Source organism: Neopelma chrysocephalum, unplaced genomic scaffold (genome assembly GCF_003984885.1).
Source record: "Neopelma chrysocephalum unplaced genomic scaffold, ASM398488v2 Primary Assembly neopelma1_63, whole genome shotgun sequence".
NCBI lineage: Eukaryota > Metazoa > Chordata > Aves > Passeriformes > Pipridae > Neopelma > Neopelma chrysocephalum.
In genome coordinates, this window is record NW_020897720.1 from 878,237 (window position 1) to 894,287 (window position 16,051).

Here is a 16,051-nt window from a genome sequence, read left to right on the forward strand (position 1 = left end):
GAGGGACTGGGGGGGACGTGAGCCCTGGTGGAAGGGGTGGAGGGTCATGATGGGGATCTCTGGTGGATGAGGGGGCTCTGAGATGTGGGGGGGTGACAGGGATGGGGTTTCCTGGTGGATGGGAAGGCTCTGAGATGGGGGGGGATGTGGATGGGGGTCCCTGGTGGGAGTGACTCAGGGGAGGGGGTCACCACAAAGTCCCTGGTGTGGGTGATCCAGGGATGGGGGACATGGCTTAGGGTCCCTAGTGGAGGGGGCTTGGGGGGGAAAGTGTCATGATTGAAGATCCCTGCTGGATGGGGTGACTTTGAGATATGGGGGGTATATGGCTGGGTACCCCTGGTGGGGATGCAGCTCGGGGGGGAGGGGGTGGTAATTCTCGGGTTTGCTGGCATATTTGGGGCTCCTGGGATGGGGGGGAGGGGGGAAAGGGTGAGGCAGGACAATTCTCACGAGTGAGGGGCTGACCTGGGGTCCTGGGGTGCCTGGGCTGGGCAAAACAGGTCCCTCCCTTTCCTGCCCTGCTGTCCCCGGCAGCAATTAGCCCTTGTTAACTAATTTAGACATCATCTCTGTTACAAATAAACCCAGTGCCTTTCACTTCCCAGCGCCTTGTGCCCGTGGTTTGACTCTGCCTCGGCAGGTGAGGGTCCTGGCCCAGGAGGGCCAGACAGACCTCCAGGGAGTACAAACAGGCACCTAAGGGTGCACCAGGAGGCTCTTGGAGGATCCTGGGGGTCTCCAAAAGAAAGGAGGATGGAGTTTGGGTGCTGCCAAAGGGGCTTGGTAGGTTCAGATGTGCATCACAATGTGCCGTGAGTGGGGAGGGTTGGGGGCAGAGGGACCAGGACCACCCCCAGAACTGGAATCTGACTGCACCTGAGGCTGCACCTGCTGGGATGGGACTGGACAAGGCCAGAGGTGCTGCTGGAGCTGGGGGAGCTGTCGCTGAAAATCAGGAACGAATCTCGTTAATACCAATGTAGGAACAGGCATTGCTTTACTGCCTTGCTGGAATATGGCCCTGGATGCACAGTGGATACAGGTACTACCCTATTAGCCAGGATATAAAATTATTCACAAGAGTGTTACAATTTGTTACTTAAGGCGGCCACAGAGCCCCAGAAATCTGTTGGGCCTCTTGACTGATTCTCTCAGCGTTCCACTAAATGTTAGTTCTGTGTAACTGGCAATGCAGTGACCTGGAGGATCCACGACCCCTGGAACAGACACAGACCCTCAAGAAAGGACAGAGAGTCCCCCAAGATGGATATGGAACCCTCCAGGATGGACACTGGACCCCTCAGGACACACAGAGGGACACCCTGGGACAGCTCTGGGACCCCACCCCGGGGCACAGACCCCCACTGTCCCTCCTGGGCCGGGGAGAAGCAGCACAGCACCATCGTGTCCTGGGTCTCCCACCACCCTCGTGCCCCATTCGGGATTCATCTGCCTGGAGCTGGGCTGGGAATTCAGGAAAGGCTTCAAGGACTGGTCTGGCCCCACCATCACTGCACACACCCTGCAGTGAGTGGGGCCTTGGAAGGATTCAGGGGGAGCCAGGACCCCCAGCAGCCACCTCTCCCATCCCACTCAGGGGGGTGGTGGAATTCAGCCTGGAGACCCCTGGCCTCACTGTCTGTGTGCCAGGACTGCACCAGCACGGGGGACCCCCCCCAAAGTGGGGGTGTGAGGGGACCCTCTCTGGTTTGATGAGCAGCCCACCGGGCTGTGGAGGCTCCAAATCCCACCCCATCCTTTTCCCTGCCCTTGCTGCTGTGGGGGGAGAGCACCAAGGTACACTGGACAGGCAGGGAGCCGAGGATGCGGGAGGGAAAGATGACGTGACACAGCTGGTACTTCCTAGAATTCTTTAATTCCAAATGAACAACATGTGGCTGTTGGAGGAACAACATTCCTCCCAGTCCTGAGGAATCATTCATGGACAGCTGGGAATGACCACAGCTGCTTCCTGGACACGGTGCAACAGCAAACAGCCCGCAGGCACTCCCTTGGACAGCAGCTCCTCTAGCCCATGGAACGTCCGTGGGCACCACGATGGTCCCTGTGTGTGGCCTTGTCCTCACCTCGTCCACACGTCCACCATGCTGGCATCCCACACTGGCATCCTTTCCCAGCAGCTGCTGCTCCTCCAGGACATGCACTGGGCTCCTCCACCTCAGCATAAACCAATGTAAAACAAGACAAACTGGGCAGAAAAACCAACATGCCCAAAACAATGCAGAAGCTGGCTGGGGACAGGGCGGCTGCTGGGGACCAGGACAGCAGCCCTGATCCTCCAGATCCAGCTCCAAAACCGATGCAAACAATCCCAAAGAAAAGCTGGAACAGGGCTGGGGCCCCAGCAGGGCTCGGACACGGCTGGCAGCACTGCAGCCGGTGACTCAGGCTCAGTTGTGGCTCCGGCAGAGCAGCTCCCTATGCCAGCTGGGACCCTGCCGTGGAGAGGGGAGTGTCAGGCTCTGCTCTCACCCCAAACCCTCCTCTTGCACCCTCTGCTTCCAACCAGGAATCCCACCCGGAGCTCAGAGCCAGCAGGGTCCCGTCTAGCAGGGGATAGACAGTGTTTCAGCCCTGCCTACCAGGCTGGGTCCTCCCCCCAGACACACACTCCACACTCCCAGGAGACACTCCGGGACTTTGGGAAAGGTGGGGGGTTGGCACAGACACGACGTGAGGACTCACCAAAGGCTCACCTAACATACGGAGCATGTGCAGCGCCACTGCAGCCTTGGCCTCCTCGTGCCTGCTCTGGCTCTGCCCATCCTGCCGGACCCACGTGAACCCACTGAAGGGCATGGGGTACCCCGGGATCTGCACCTGGTACCAGAACAGCAGCCACCCATTGGGGTTCACCTGGACGCACTTGGTGAGGAACAAGGGCGTCCCCAGGCGCTGCCTCCTGCACGGGGTGTTCAGGTGGTCCAACATGTTCTGCACCGCTGGAGGCAGGGCCAGTGGCTTGGGCACTGCCAGGCTCTTGTCCTCCTGCACCTGGCTGGATGGTGGCCTCTCTTCCCACAGCTGCAGCTTCTGCTTCAGGTCAGGGTGCAGCCACTCCACCCTCATCCCCGATCCCCTGAGCCTCAGGTTCCCTGCGAGAGACAGGACATGCTCACCTGCCCTGCAGCATCACCCCATCCCACCCCTCAGCATCTGCTGCAGTGATCCCCAGGATTTTAGGGGCAGCCTGGCTTTAGGGACAAGGTGCAAGATGCCAAAACCAAATGCTTCTCATCTGGGGCACAAACGGGTACAAAACAGGACTTTGGCGGTCTAAGGTCCCAGCTGAATGTCTGGGAAAGGTGTCCCAGTGCAATCATGGGACGGAGCTCTGAGGGGGTAGGGCAGCTCCATCAGGAGGGTTTAAGGGACACTGAGGGGTTGGGCAGCTCCATTGGGAGGGTTTAATAACTTGGTCAACACTCTGGATATTCTGGAATGGCACTGGTGATGTTCCCCCTCTGAGCAGGCAACTTTCTGAAGACCTCCAGCAGCCTCTTCATCCCACCACCACTAGGACTTGTAGATCCAAGGGATCAACCACACCAAGAGCAGCTGGTATCCCACAAGACACAAGAGGTGTCTCAAGGCTGAAGTTACCTCGCAGCCAAGCCTGGAGGTGGGATCAACCCTTCCTCAGGGACACCAGGAAGCCCAGCCCCAGCTGCATCCCACGGCATCACTCACCTTCCATCAGGGTTTTCTTGGCCAGGGCAGCAGCCTGGTGCGAGCTGTACTTGAGCACAGCGAGCTTGGCCTGTCTCTGGCGGGGGCTGGCGTGCAGGGTGACGCTGAGGACGCCCTCGGTGGCCCTCTGCAGCGTGGCCTCCAGCTCCTGCTGGCTCACCGAGGCGGCCAGGCCGTCCACGCTCAGCTCCCGCTTCTGCGTGCTCCAGCACACCACGATGGCGCAGCCCTGGCGCACCTGGTAGCGGTTGAGGGCGGCGATGGCGTCCCTGGCGCCGCGCTGGCTGCTGTACTTGGCGTAGGCGAAGCCCCGGTTGAGCCCGCTGAAGGTCATCATGAGGCGGAACTCGTAGAGCTTCCCCACGCTCTGGAAGAGCGGGATCAGGACGTCCTCGTACAAGTCCTGCGGCAGCTTCCCGATGTACACCTCGGTGCCGGCGGGCGGCGGGTCGCCCACCCAGCCTGCGGGCACACGGCCAGGGGGGCCCGTGGGGAGAGCTGCTGTGCCCACGGGGCACCAGGGCGCCAAGCTGCCACCCTCACATACCTGGGGATGGCCCCCCCTCACATACCTGGGGATGGCCTCCCCTCACATACCTGGGGATGACCCCCCCCTCACATACCTGGGGATGGCCTCCCCTCACATACCTGGGGGTGGCCCCCCGTAGCGCCGCTGCCCGTTGATCTGCACCAGCTCGATGCCGGTCTCCTTCTCCCAGGCGAGCAGGGATGTCTTTCTGTCCTGGTTGATGCTGTTGGTCCACGTCTGAGGGGGGAGATGATTGTCAGAGCGAAATGTTTCCAACCTCCCAGCTGGGAGCATCCCAACCCCAGGAGGGAACAGCCAACCCGGTGCCAGCCAGCGTGTGGTGGAGAAAATGAACCCCTCTGCTCTCAGGAAACTGGTGAGAGCAACACTGCCCATCCCAAGGACGGCCCTGCCCACTGTCCCAGCCTGCTCCACATGACTCAGTCCAGCAACTTCGTTTAGACCCCAAGGTCACCAACAGTCCCCTACAGCCCTCCAAGGGCTTGGGAAGCCACACAGGCAGCAGCTGGTGCTGCAAGAGGGAGCTGGAGCACAGAGCCAAGGTAACCCACTGCATCATAGCAGATTTAAACTGAAAGAGAGTAGGTTACATTGGATATTGGGAAGAAATTCTTCCCTGTGAGGGTGGTGAGGTCCTGGCACAGGTTGATCAGAGAAGCTGTGGCTGCCCCATCCCTGGAAGTGTCCAAGGCCAGGTTGGACAGGGCTTGGAGCAACCTGGGCTAGTGGAAGGTGTCCCTGCCCATGGCAGGGGGTGGAATGAGCTGAGCTTTAAGGTCCCTTCCAACCCAAACCATTCCATGATTCTGTGTTTCTGTGAAATCCCAGACAGACAGGCCCAGAAAGCAAACTCTCTTCTCCCAGCATCCCCTCAGGCTTCTGAGAACATTAAGGAGAGTCTGGAGACACCACGGCTACGACACACTGTGACCTGAGAAATGTTCATTAGGCCTTGCCTTGACAAACAGCACCTGGGATAAGCTCCTTTTGAGCTTATCAGAAACAATGTGTTCCCAGGAACTGGTGCTGTCTAACAAACAGCCTTGGAAACTTGGAAACATATTTTTCTTGCCTGAATAACAACTGAAATGGAATAATATTTTTGTTATCAAACTTTCAAAGAAGGATAGTGACCTGAATTGGGGCCAGGATGGAAAATTCCTATGACTAAAGCCCACTCTCTGTTGGCCCTATAAACCGTGGTCCAAAGTGAGACCCTTTGAGCTCTCCTGGACTACAGGGATCTACTTTAAACCTTATGACTCAACAGCAGGATCCTCCATATTCCTGTTTATCCTTACCCTTTTCTATCATTTTCTCCCTACTCCCAATCTCCACACAGACAGTTTTTGGGGTTATTTTGGTTTGGACTGATTGATTTTGAATTTTTGTTTGCTTTTTCTCGGTGTCCTTTAACCACCTGGTAAGTAGTAGAGTGAATGTTGCCAACAAACTTTGTCATGCTGTTTTATATTAAATTTAGATTATATTAAACCTGTTTTTGCCAAAGCTTTTGCTGGTGATTCTTAAGCAACCTTAAAACACTCATTCACAACACATAGTCAGCAGGATGGCAAGTGATGTCACTGACTACTTACAAAAGCATGGAATAAGTCCAAATCCTAAATTCTCTGATGAATTACAATGGCTATGGGAACTTTAGGATATTGGAGAAAACATGTACCTGGATTTTCTATCATTGCTCACCCACTGTAGTCACTGTTACAAAAGGGAAAATGGTGGAACTCATAACATGAGGAGAACACGAGTCAAGACCTTAATACTGGAATTAAAAACCGTCTCAATCACTGGGACCAGTGCACCCCAAAATCCCATTACAGCAGAATGGGGTTTTGCAGAGCATGGGACCTTCTGTGACCTGTTTCAAACTGGGCCTGAGGGACCAAAGAGACCTTTACTATTCAGTTTCCCTACATTTGAAGTGACAGAATAGAAATATTCTAATGGAAAAAGAGACCTTCTTCTCTAATCCAAGCAGCAAAACAAGCTTAGAAAAATACACAAGGAACAGCCTGCACAAACCAGAGGACAATTTAATTGGCTGGAATATATTTTAAAGGGCTCTGCTCCCCCAGAAGGAGTTGCACAAAGCTCTACAGTCAGGAAATTAATTCCTACCTAAAGGCAGTTGCAAAAGGAATGGAATTAACAGAAGGACCTACTAAAGTTTCTAAATTACAAATAACTATAAATGCACATCCATTGGCATTAAAACAACCTTTTAAACCCTCACCAATTTTAGGTGCACCTCCCCTCACTGAGGGGATGCCAACAGAAGATAGTTGGTTCACTGATGCCTCAGCAAAAAGGGTAAATGGTAAATGACAATACAAGGCTGTTGCATTAAACATCAACACAAACAAACAACAGAAGAAGGTGAAGGGATGAGTAGGAGGGTTAAGAGCAGTTTTTCTAACAGCTCAGAACGGAGCAAAAATGATCTGTGTGGGCTCCTGTGCTGTTTGGGCTGGTGCCACACAGTGGCTCTGCCAGTGGGAATCCCTGAATTGGGAATTAAACAGATCTCCCATTTGGAGATCTCAAGACTGGCAAATATTATTGAATATAGCCAGGAAAACACTGTTCAAGATAGGGTGGGTTAAATCCCATGCCAAGGATAACAAACCAGCCATAAACTGGAATCAAAAGGTTGGTGGATTAACTAAAATCAGGGAGATAAAGACAGAAGACTCCCTAAATCAGAAATGGTATCAACTGGGAGAATGGTTACATCAGAAATTTGGCCACACTGATGAAGAAGCCATTTATTTTGCTGCACAGAGCAAAGGGTGGACCCTAAACAGGAAAACTTGTGACACTGTTCTCACAGAATGTCCTCAGTGTAAATTAGAATTATAATTAGATCTAATATAATTAGAATTATAATTAGCATCACCCCCAACACATTAGGAAAAGAAAAGCTTTATGATCTCCAAGGCAAATGGATTCTATGGGGCCACTCAGGCCCTCTGCAGGACACAATCCACCCTCCCAGGGGGAGAAGGAGTCTCTGGCCTGCTCATGGTACCCAAAGGCCAGGATGGGAACTGTCACTTTGGTTATGAGGTCTCCTGATTCTATCCCAAGTGATAATGGCTCACATTTCTCATGTAAAGAGGTGCATGAATAGGCCAGGATTGGGATGAATTCAAAGAAAGAATTCAGTGGATATTCTACATCCCATATTGCCCCCAGGCAAACAGAATCACAGAAAGGGCCAATAGCCTATTGAAAAAGAGCACGGGACTGAGTGGGACCAGAGCACTTCAGCGACTCCATAATGGATGTGGAGTCACATGGAGCCCCAGTGACATCAGGTGCTCCTCCTTCCATTAAAAGGGAACATCAGACAGCATTGCAACCAGGAAAACCTGTTATGGTAAAATTACCCCAAATTGGACCGGTGCCTCTGACTTTGACTAAACCTTGTGGCCCACTTGCTTGGGAAGCTCCTGACAGCAGCGGTACAAAACACAGGATTAGCGCATGGTGGAATTTCCCTTCTTTTTAATGGGGTAACCTGTTTGGGCCAACCCCACCCTGACTTGTATTATTTTACTTTTTAGGAGCTCCACTTAATAGCATGAATTTGGCAGAGGGAAATATAACCATAATATGTGAAACACAACCTCCAACCAAAGAAAGGGATATTTACTTACTCAGTTTGCAATTAGTTGAGGGTAAGTGGGCTAATATATATTGGCACAACAAAAACTAACTGACACCTCACAATGCTCCTCCCAGGCTCCTGAAATATATCAGCCAGCAACAAGTGCTATTTAGTCCTTCACGGTCCCTCAAACGAGTGGAATGATGAATGCAGGGTAATATCGCAATTAAACCTGCCTGCTCACCATTCCTGTCTGCATCCTACATTGTCATGGATGGTCCCTCAGCTCCCCAAAACCATCAAGGACAGATGTGACTGGTATTAAACAGCAGGGATGCTGAAGTCCCAGCAATCAAAATAAACTCAGTAACAAGTGATTTCTTACAAGCATTAGGAACTAACCAATGGCCTTTATAGATACAGAATGGGAAAGGACTGATGGAAAGGGTCACTTGCTAACGCTGAATGCCAAGAGGTCGGGGCACCTCCCCATCCAAGGGGTTTCATCTTTCCTGAAGATCAGAAACCACCTTTGGATGAGGGTGAGGACTCATACGGGGGAACAGGCGGTGAGAGGGGGATGAACGACCAGCCCCGCTACCCCGCGGGGAGCTTCGTGGCCCGGCTGTGTGGCTCCCGCGACGGGTCCCAGCACAGGAACACCCCTGTCCCGGCCCGGGGGGCTGCGTGGGCTGCGGGGAGAGGCAGGACCCGGCTCTCCCCCCCGAGCACCCGGTGATAACGGGGCTGCCCCGCACCCCGCCGGCACCGGCTCACCCCGGGGGAAGGTGTGGGATACGACGATTCTGGGACCAGGACTGGAGCCCATCCCCTCTGAGCTCCCAGCCAGGGCTCGGGGGCTCCTGTCCCCGCGGGAAAGGTCACCCCGGGGTGAGCTGTACCCGCACCGCGCTCCCCCCGCCCGCCGCGGTCCCGGCCGCCCCGACGGCGCCCACCTTCGCCTCCATCGCCGCCGCCCGTGCTGTTGCTCCCGCCGTTTCCCTACACCTGGCCTGGGGTCTGAGAGGGCACAGCACCGCCCTCCCGCTCCGCTCCACCCCGGACGGGCCTGGGGGTCTTGCCTTCCCTGTCCCTCCCTCCCCGCTTGCCCTTCCTTTCCCTGCCTTTCCCTCCTTTGCCATGCCTACCTTTTCTACTTGTACTCAAGGCAAGGCAAGGCGGGGGCTAAGGGGAAGGCAAGGAGTTCCTGCAAGAGGTACAGCAGCACCACCGAACGTCATAACAGAATCATCAGCCCAGTCATTAGACCCCAGATAAAAATGTCCCAAAAAGATACTCCGGGTTTGAAACTATTCACATTGACAGCTTGGAAGGCTTCTTGCTGCTTCTTCCAGTACCTACTAAGAAAGACTAATTTTGGCGGGTCAGAAACATCTGCTATGAAGAAATCATTCAAAAAATTTCCCGATGCGCAGGAGAGTGCATTGCCCTAAATCTCTGCTGCGTAATAAAACGAGGATTAAGAGCATAGGTGTGTGTGAGAGACACGGAAATATTAGTGACACCAAACTCCAAACAAATTGGCCGATTGTGGCGTCGAATCTGAGAGCTGGGACAGTTTTATCGCGCTGATGATCTCTTCGCCTCCCCAGGAAGGTCGCGTTCGCACAGGACGTTCACATTTACAGTAGTTATCATCCCATCTGATGGGCCATGAGTGCTGCCAGTGAGGGGCAGTGCAAAACTCCCCTCCCCGCCTCCTAAACCCAAACGTAGATTAACCAGCTAAACTTTGCGTTTCGTGGGCCTTCTCCCGTCCCCGGTACATCGAGACTGTGACCATCACTTCGACACACAGACATCGAAATTACAATCAAGTGTCCTCACTGGGTACACATGCGGTGAGATTTTTCGACTCTTATCCTCCCTCTTTCTTTTCCTTATACATTTTCTCAAGTGTTATTTTTATATGTTTATATTGTTGCATTACTATAGCTAATAACCGAAGTGGCTGCATACCTGCTTTCCACTGCAACCAAATTGTTCTAAAATAAACCCTACAAATTTATATATTATATAAATTTATATATTGATAAAGATTGGTTGTGCAGTGCTGTTTCACTCCAATCCTACCCAAGGGATCTATTAACAAGAACCTGGGTTACCCTCATCTTCAGGGACAGTGTAGTAGCCTTACTTATTTCTAGCAGAGGAATTCAGCCCCACTGTCCAGGACCTCAAAGAACAATTCCAAACCCTTCACAACACTGTCACTTGCTGGGCTATACTGAATTATTCCATATTGCCCCTTATACAGGCTCTGCATCTTCTCTAACATTCCACAATCCAAACGCACAATCCAAAACAGCTTTTGTGTTTCCTTGCTGAGCTCCTGCAAGTAACAGATCAGCTCTCGAAGCTCTTGCAATGAGGAGAGATCAACAAACAGCCTGTAGGATTCACTTTGGAAGGAGGCATAAGGATGGTGCAGATCAATGTGATCCCAAAAGTCTTCAGACTGCTTCATTATTCCTGCTTTTCTTCATAGAAAAACATGAAGAAGCAATACCATGGGATCTTCGAGGTCCGGATAATGACCAATATCTCACAGAACTGTGGAAAGAGGGAAAAAAAATAATACTATAAACCTTGAAGTACAGACACATCAAAAAAACATACCAAATAAATGTAAATTGAATACAAAATTATAATTATAATAATAATTAAAAAAAAAAGTTTAAAAGTTTTGTCCTTTCTCCTTAGGGAGAAAAAAAATGGCTTGTCCAGCCAGTCTGCCTCGAGTTGTCCTTTATATTTCTAAGGATAAGCTGTTTAGCTACACCACCATCTTGGTAAAAATCCAAGAAAAAGTGGAAAGGGAAATTAATGATTCACATGCACAAGGCAAAAATTCACTAGTGATCCAGATTCGAAAGGATGTGAAGAAACACACCTGGATTACCTTAAAAAATGGTGCCTTCAAGTGGAAATCCACATTAGCAATGTGCCTATTTGTGCACTGCTGCTATAAAATGTAATTAGGCTTTTGAATATCTTGACCAATAACTGATTATTCCAAGAAATTAGTAGCTCTTACCCTTCTATCTAACACCCTCTTGCTTTTCTGAAATGTATCTCAGCAAACCAAAACGCTTCCACTAGATGGCAAAATGAGACTGAATCTTCTACATGATCTCAAATTTTATTCACGGGGTGAAGATAAAAGAGAAATACATTAATATATTTGTATCGATTTTATTTCTCTGATATTTATTTGGACAACAGTAACAGTTGCAGGTATTCTACCACATGAAAGGGGATTTCCATTTTCCATTCGTCCATTTTAAAGCATCTTTGGAATCTTGCAACATTCACAATTAGGCAGGATTTCTCTTTTTCCTCATGCTCACCCTGATTAGATAAAGGTTTATAACTTCCTTCATAGAAATTTTCAGTTCATATCTTTTAATACCAAACCAGATTTTTTTTTCACTTCTCAAACCACCTGAAAGAGTAAACAGATGGTGCAGAAAACAAGTTCCCCCCTGTACTGACCCATCAGTTCGTACCACACGTGCCTGTCTCGGCGAAGCTTAATTGTTAAAACTGAGCCCAGAGCCATAAGCACTGTCTAAGGCTCTCATTCTGATTAGTAATTGCATGAAGAAGTTAATGAAGTGAACTGAAAAAGTGTTTTTCAGCTGATGCTGGACAATAGCTGTTTTTGTCTAAAGGGAAAAAATAACTCTGTAATCAGGATTATATGGCTCCCCCAACTGATTAAGTTACTAAATGTGGCAGAATATTTTCAAGACAAAGAGCCGACTGACACTGTTAATATATTCATTTTTTGGAGGGTCAAAACACACCCATCCAACATCTCCAGAAGCCAAGCCCAGCACAGTTGTACCCAGAGCACACACGTGAGCACAGACAGACAGGGCTTGTGTGACCCATCAGGGCATCTTGGACATGACCCTTCAGTCATGTTATGTCAGTAAGAGGGAGGTAGAAGAATCAAGACATTTGACAAAATCAATTCTGCATCACATGAAGTTGAGTTGTGTGTTTGCTGCACAATAGTTCAGGAAGGAGCATAAAACAGTTTCAGGTTTTGCCCATATAAAAAGTCTTTTTCTTATTCCTATTTCTAGTCCTCAGAATGAATAAATTCTGGAGATGCCCTTTCTCTAGTTCTCCTCTCATTCAGAGATTGAAAATGCGCCCTGTCCAGAGCTCTAAATGGCAGTTTTTTCATGCTTCCAACTTAATAGTCTACCATGATTTGTTAATTCCAAAATTAAGCCTCTCTCCTGATTTTGGCAACTTTAAAAAATGTGTTCTGAATCAATGTGCTTATAGATTATAAATGGTGTTTAGATGAACAGCTCCCTGTATTGAAGACTGCAGGTGTTTTGCATTTTGCCTCTCTGAATGTGAGAGGTTTGTGATCACCAGAACTTCACAATCCAGCGGTGAGCAGAGATGTCCAACAGAACATTGAGAAAGAAAATCTGCTCCCAGAACCTCAGCTCAGTGACATCTGCACCCTTCTATAACAAAACCAAACAAAACTCAACCAACTAACCAAACTGTGTGAAAGAAAAAATAATTATAATAAAGAGCTGTTCTGTTTCTTCCCAGACTTGGTGTCTTATATCTGGTTCACACAAATGTCCAGGAGCTCAAAGGCTTTATTGAACCTGGATAAATTAAAGAGTAAGAGTGATATGGGATGGGAAACAAGTGAGAGTTCTGCAGAACAGTTAAAAAAAGGCAGTTGTAGGAAATTTTCAGAACACACAGTTCAGACACTTCAGTGTCTGTCTTCACATTTCTTTCAGTGTCACACCTTGCTATTTATAAATCACTTATAATAAAGCTACCTGAAACTAACGTCTAAATATCACAGTTTGTTACACTATACAGGGGATAACAGTCAAATAGGAAGAAACACATAAAAAGTGCTCAACTTTCTCTGGAAAATGTAATTTTAATTCTGAAAGTTTAAATCTGAAACATGAAGTAGTTCATGACCCATCAGCCAGTAGAGAACAGAAAAAAAACTCAAACCCAAATAAATCAAAATAAACAAAAAGACCCCACAAACAAATTAAAAAAAAAAAAGAAAAAAAAGGAAAAAAGAAAAAAAAAGAAAAAAACCCCCTTCAGTTACTGAAAAGCAACAGAAACAAACTTCTTAACACCAATTTGTGGATGTTAAAAAGGGCATTTTTCTTTATTCAGCATGCTGGAGGTTTGGAGAAGAGCTCCTCTAATCAAATGACAGATGAACAGGGCTTTCTATTACACATCCTCTCTACATATTCATTAGATATTCTTACTCCCTTAACACATATTAATTAGTTCATTTACAGTCCTTCTGAGCTGTCAGTGGCTGTACTGGCAACTCCTAATGGCAGATCCACAGTGGACATTTTCCAACCATCCTGAGAAATGCCCACAATTCTCTTCCCCTTTGTGGCTGGGGTTGAGGGATTGTTTCTTTCTGTTCCCATCCCAGCTTCCGTTGTCCCTGGAGGGTTTGGAAACCCGGGTAAGTTACTGTGCTCTCGACTACCCACGCTCGGGGTTTTGATACCCTGTATCCACTCAAACCCGAGGGAATTCAACAGTGCCACAGTCTGATCCCAACGCTGCTGTTTAGTTTCAGTGGCTGCCAAAATGTCATCCACCTACTGTAACAAGGTTCCACCAGGTTTTGAGTTCTCCAGTTCTTTTGCCAATTGATTTCCAAATATTATGGGCCTCTTTTACCCCCCCACCCCCACCCCCACCCTGTGGGAGGACCATTCGAGTCAACTGTTTTTTCCTCCCTGTGTTTGGGTTTTCCCATTCAAAAGCAAAAAGCTCTGGACTTTCAGAACTCAAAGGGATACTGATAAAGGCATTTTTCAAATCTAATACTGTGAACCACTTTAGTGTCCAACATAATCTGTATGTTACCCATCAATATCTGCTCTTCCAAAAACCTCCTCCTAGTTTTAACAACCATTTCTTTCTCCATACTATCAAACAACACCTCTAACATGGCATCGATATCCTTCTAGTCCAGATCCTGGGTTTTAATCATCATTTTGAATGCTTTTGCCATTTAGTTTGGGTTATTTCATGGAGGGGAAGCCACTACCACCCCTCCTTGTCTGGCTCTAGTTCTTCCTGCAACCAGACTGAAATTCTCTCTCTGACACATTCTCTCTACCTTTTCTTCTAGATGTGCAAAATCTGCCTCTTCACACGCCAGTTCCCTTGCAAGATTGGTTTCTGCATCTTGATTATCTGTTCCCCCACCCAACCTGCGAGGGGGGCCAACCATGAGATCTGAGTCGTCCTCCTTATCAGGGAGATGTTTAGAACAAATTTTTCCTATGCCACGCATTGAAAAACAACATTTTAGCTGCTTCCGTTGATTCTCCTTTTCCAGGGCTCACACCAATGGGTCTGAGGGGGCTGGATTCACACCACGATGTTGCTGCCCTTCCAGATGGTTCTGCAAAGTGAAAACTGTATCAGCATCCATAACCTCATCCCACTTTGGTTCCCACCTTAAAAACAGCATTAATTGTAACAATGTGTGTTATAATTCAATGTTCCATAATGGCTACCTTTGATTACAACACTTAATTCATTTCTCCCTGGTAGCTGTTCCCCAGGAGGTCCATCAGTCTTCCTAAAATGCAGCCAAGTGGGGACTTTTTCAAAATGTCCCCTTCGGATTGTCCACTACTCATCTCTGAACAGCAGACCCAAAACATTACAGTACAGAAACAAATACAAATGCAAAACAATATTGATCGATAAAACAAAGCCAAACCAAATAACCCACCCAATGCGCTAGAAAATCCACGTCTTGTATGGGCAGGATTCCCAAAAAAATGCCTTATTATCAGCTGGGATCTTACCTGCATCCCAGACTGGTCCGGGGAGCTGTGGTCTTCTCCAGGAAAGTCCTGGTGCTGGCAGGAAGATCCAGAGATCCCTCGGATCCGTGGGAAGTCGGGCAGGGCTGTCCTATCTGGGAGGCCAAAAATGATACCAGCAGAAACAAACTTCTTAATGCCAATTCGTGGATGTTAAAAAGGGAATTCTTCTTTATTCAGCGTGCGGGATGTTCGGAGGAGAGCTCTTCTAATAAAACATGCCAAGTGACAGACAGACAGAGCTGTTTATTACACACATCTTTACATATTCATTAGATATTCTGGCTTCCTTTATACATAATCATTAGGTTTTTTACATAGCCACACCCCTGGAAGTCCTTCTTTAGTTGTCTTCATCGTCTTGACCTCAGTTCTTGAGCAGGTACAGCATCGTTGTGTCCCACTACCCAAAACTGTTAAGTTTGTTCTTTATTTTATCTTGTTCTCTATTTTTATCTTTATTTAGTTGACATCATCTTTGTTTGAGTACATCCCTACCAAATTTTCTAGGACTTCTCTAAGATTACATTGTTCCTTGTTTGAACATTCCGGGATACTGCGAGTAAAGGTTCTATTTCTTCTATCAGTTACCACAGTTCATTTTCTCAAAACAGTTCTGGTTCAGTTGTTCTCCCTGGATTCAAACCTGCTTCTGCCTCCTCTCTCTTGTAAAAAATTACACATATGCTTTGGGAAATAAACCATCTAAAGTATAAATATAAAATATTTATCTGGTTCTTTCATAACATGATAACAAAAAAGTAAACAATATTTAGTAATTGATGATGAATTTCCCTTGAGATTGACATGCATTTTTTTTTTGTTTTAAATCCTGGTATTTTGAAACAAAAACAATTATTTTCATGTAATGAAGAATCATTAGGAAGAAACAGCAACCCTGCATTTTGAAAAAGTCATATTTCACCTGGAAATTCGATCATAGAGGAAGAGCACACATACAAATCAGAGTCTACCCAAAGTGTTAAAACATTAAACAGGAACAAATTACTTATATTATCTTCCTCTGTATTACTGTTGGCATTATGGTCATCTCTATCCTTGAATCCAGTGGTGGCCCAATGAATTCATCACCTTCATCATCATCATCACCAGTATCCTCAGCTGGACCTTTAACAGAACTCTGGGATTGCTGGAAGTCCATTCATAGTACAATACAGGTGTACAATTTAAAATATATGCAAAATCCATGTTTCTGAGAAAAAATATCTCCTATTATGAATACACTGCATTTTG

The 16,051-nt window shown here is 48.0% G+C and overlaps 1 protein-coding gene and 1 long non-coding RNA gene across 3 annotated transcripts; one reads left to right on the top strand and one right to left on the bottom strand.

Moving 5' to 3' along the window:
- The first annotated feature begins 156 nt into the window (after positions 1-156).
- Positions 157-15,753, top strand: LOC113967089. The gene is made up of 3 exons (XR_003534091.1): positions 157-321; positions 12,340-12,343; positions 15,741-15,753. It is a non-coding gene; the product is annotated as an uncharacterized LOC113967089 (long non-coding RNA).
- On the bottom strand, positions 1,869-4,696 carry DND1 (DND microRNA-mediated repression inhibitor 1). 2 transcript variants are annotated; one of them, XM_027682355.1, is made up of 4 exons: positions 4,363-4,696; positions 3,715-4,176; positions 2,721-3,119; positions 1,869-2,459 (listed from the first exon to the last, which is right to left on the bottom strand). In XM_027682355.1, the coding sequence occupies exons 1-4, from the start codon at positions 4,637-4,639 to the stop codon at positions 2,443-2,445; spliced, it is 1,155 nt and encodes a 384-aa protein (XP_027538156.1). In that variant the 5' UTR covers positions 4,640-4,696; the 3' UTR covers positions 1,869-2,442. The 2 variants fall into 2 exon arrangements, with proteins under 2 accessions (XP_027538156.1, XP_027538155.1); XM_027682354.1 differs by having other exon boundaries at positions 2,710-3,119.
- Positions 15,754-16,051: the final 298 nt, after the last annotated feature.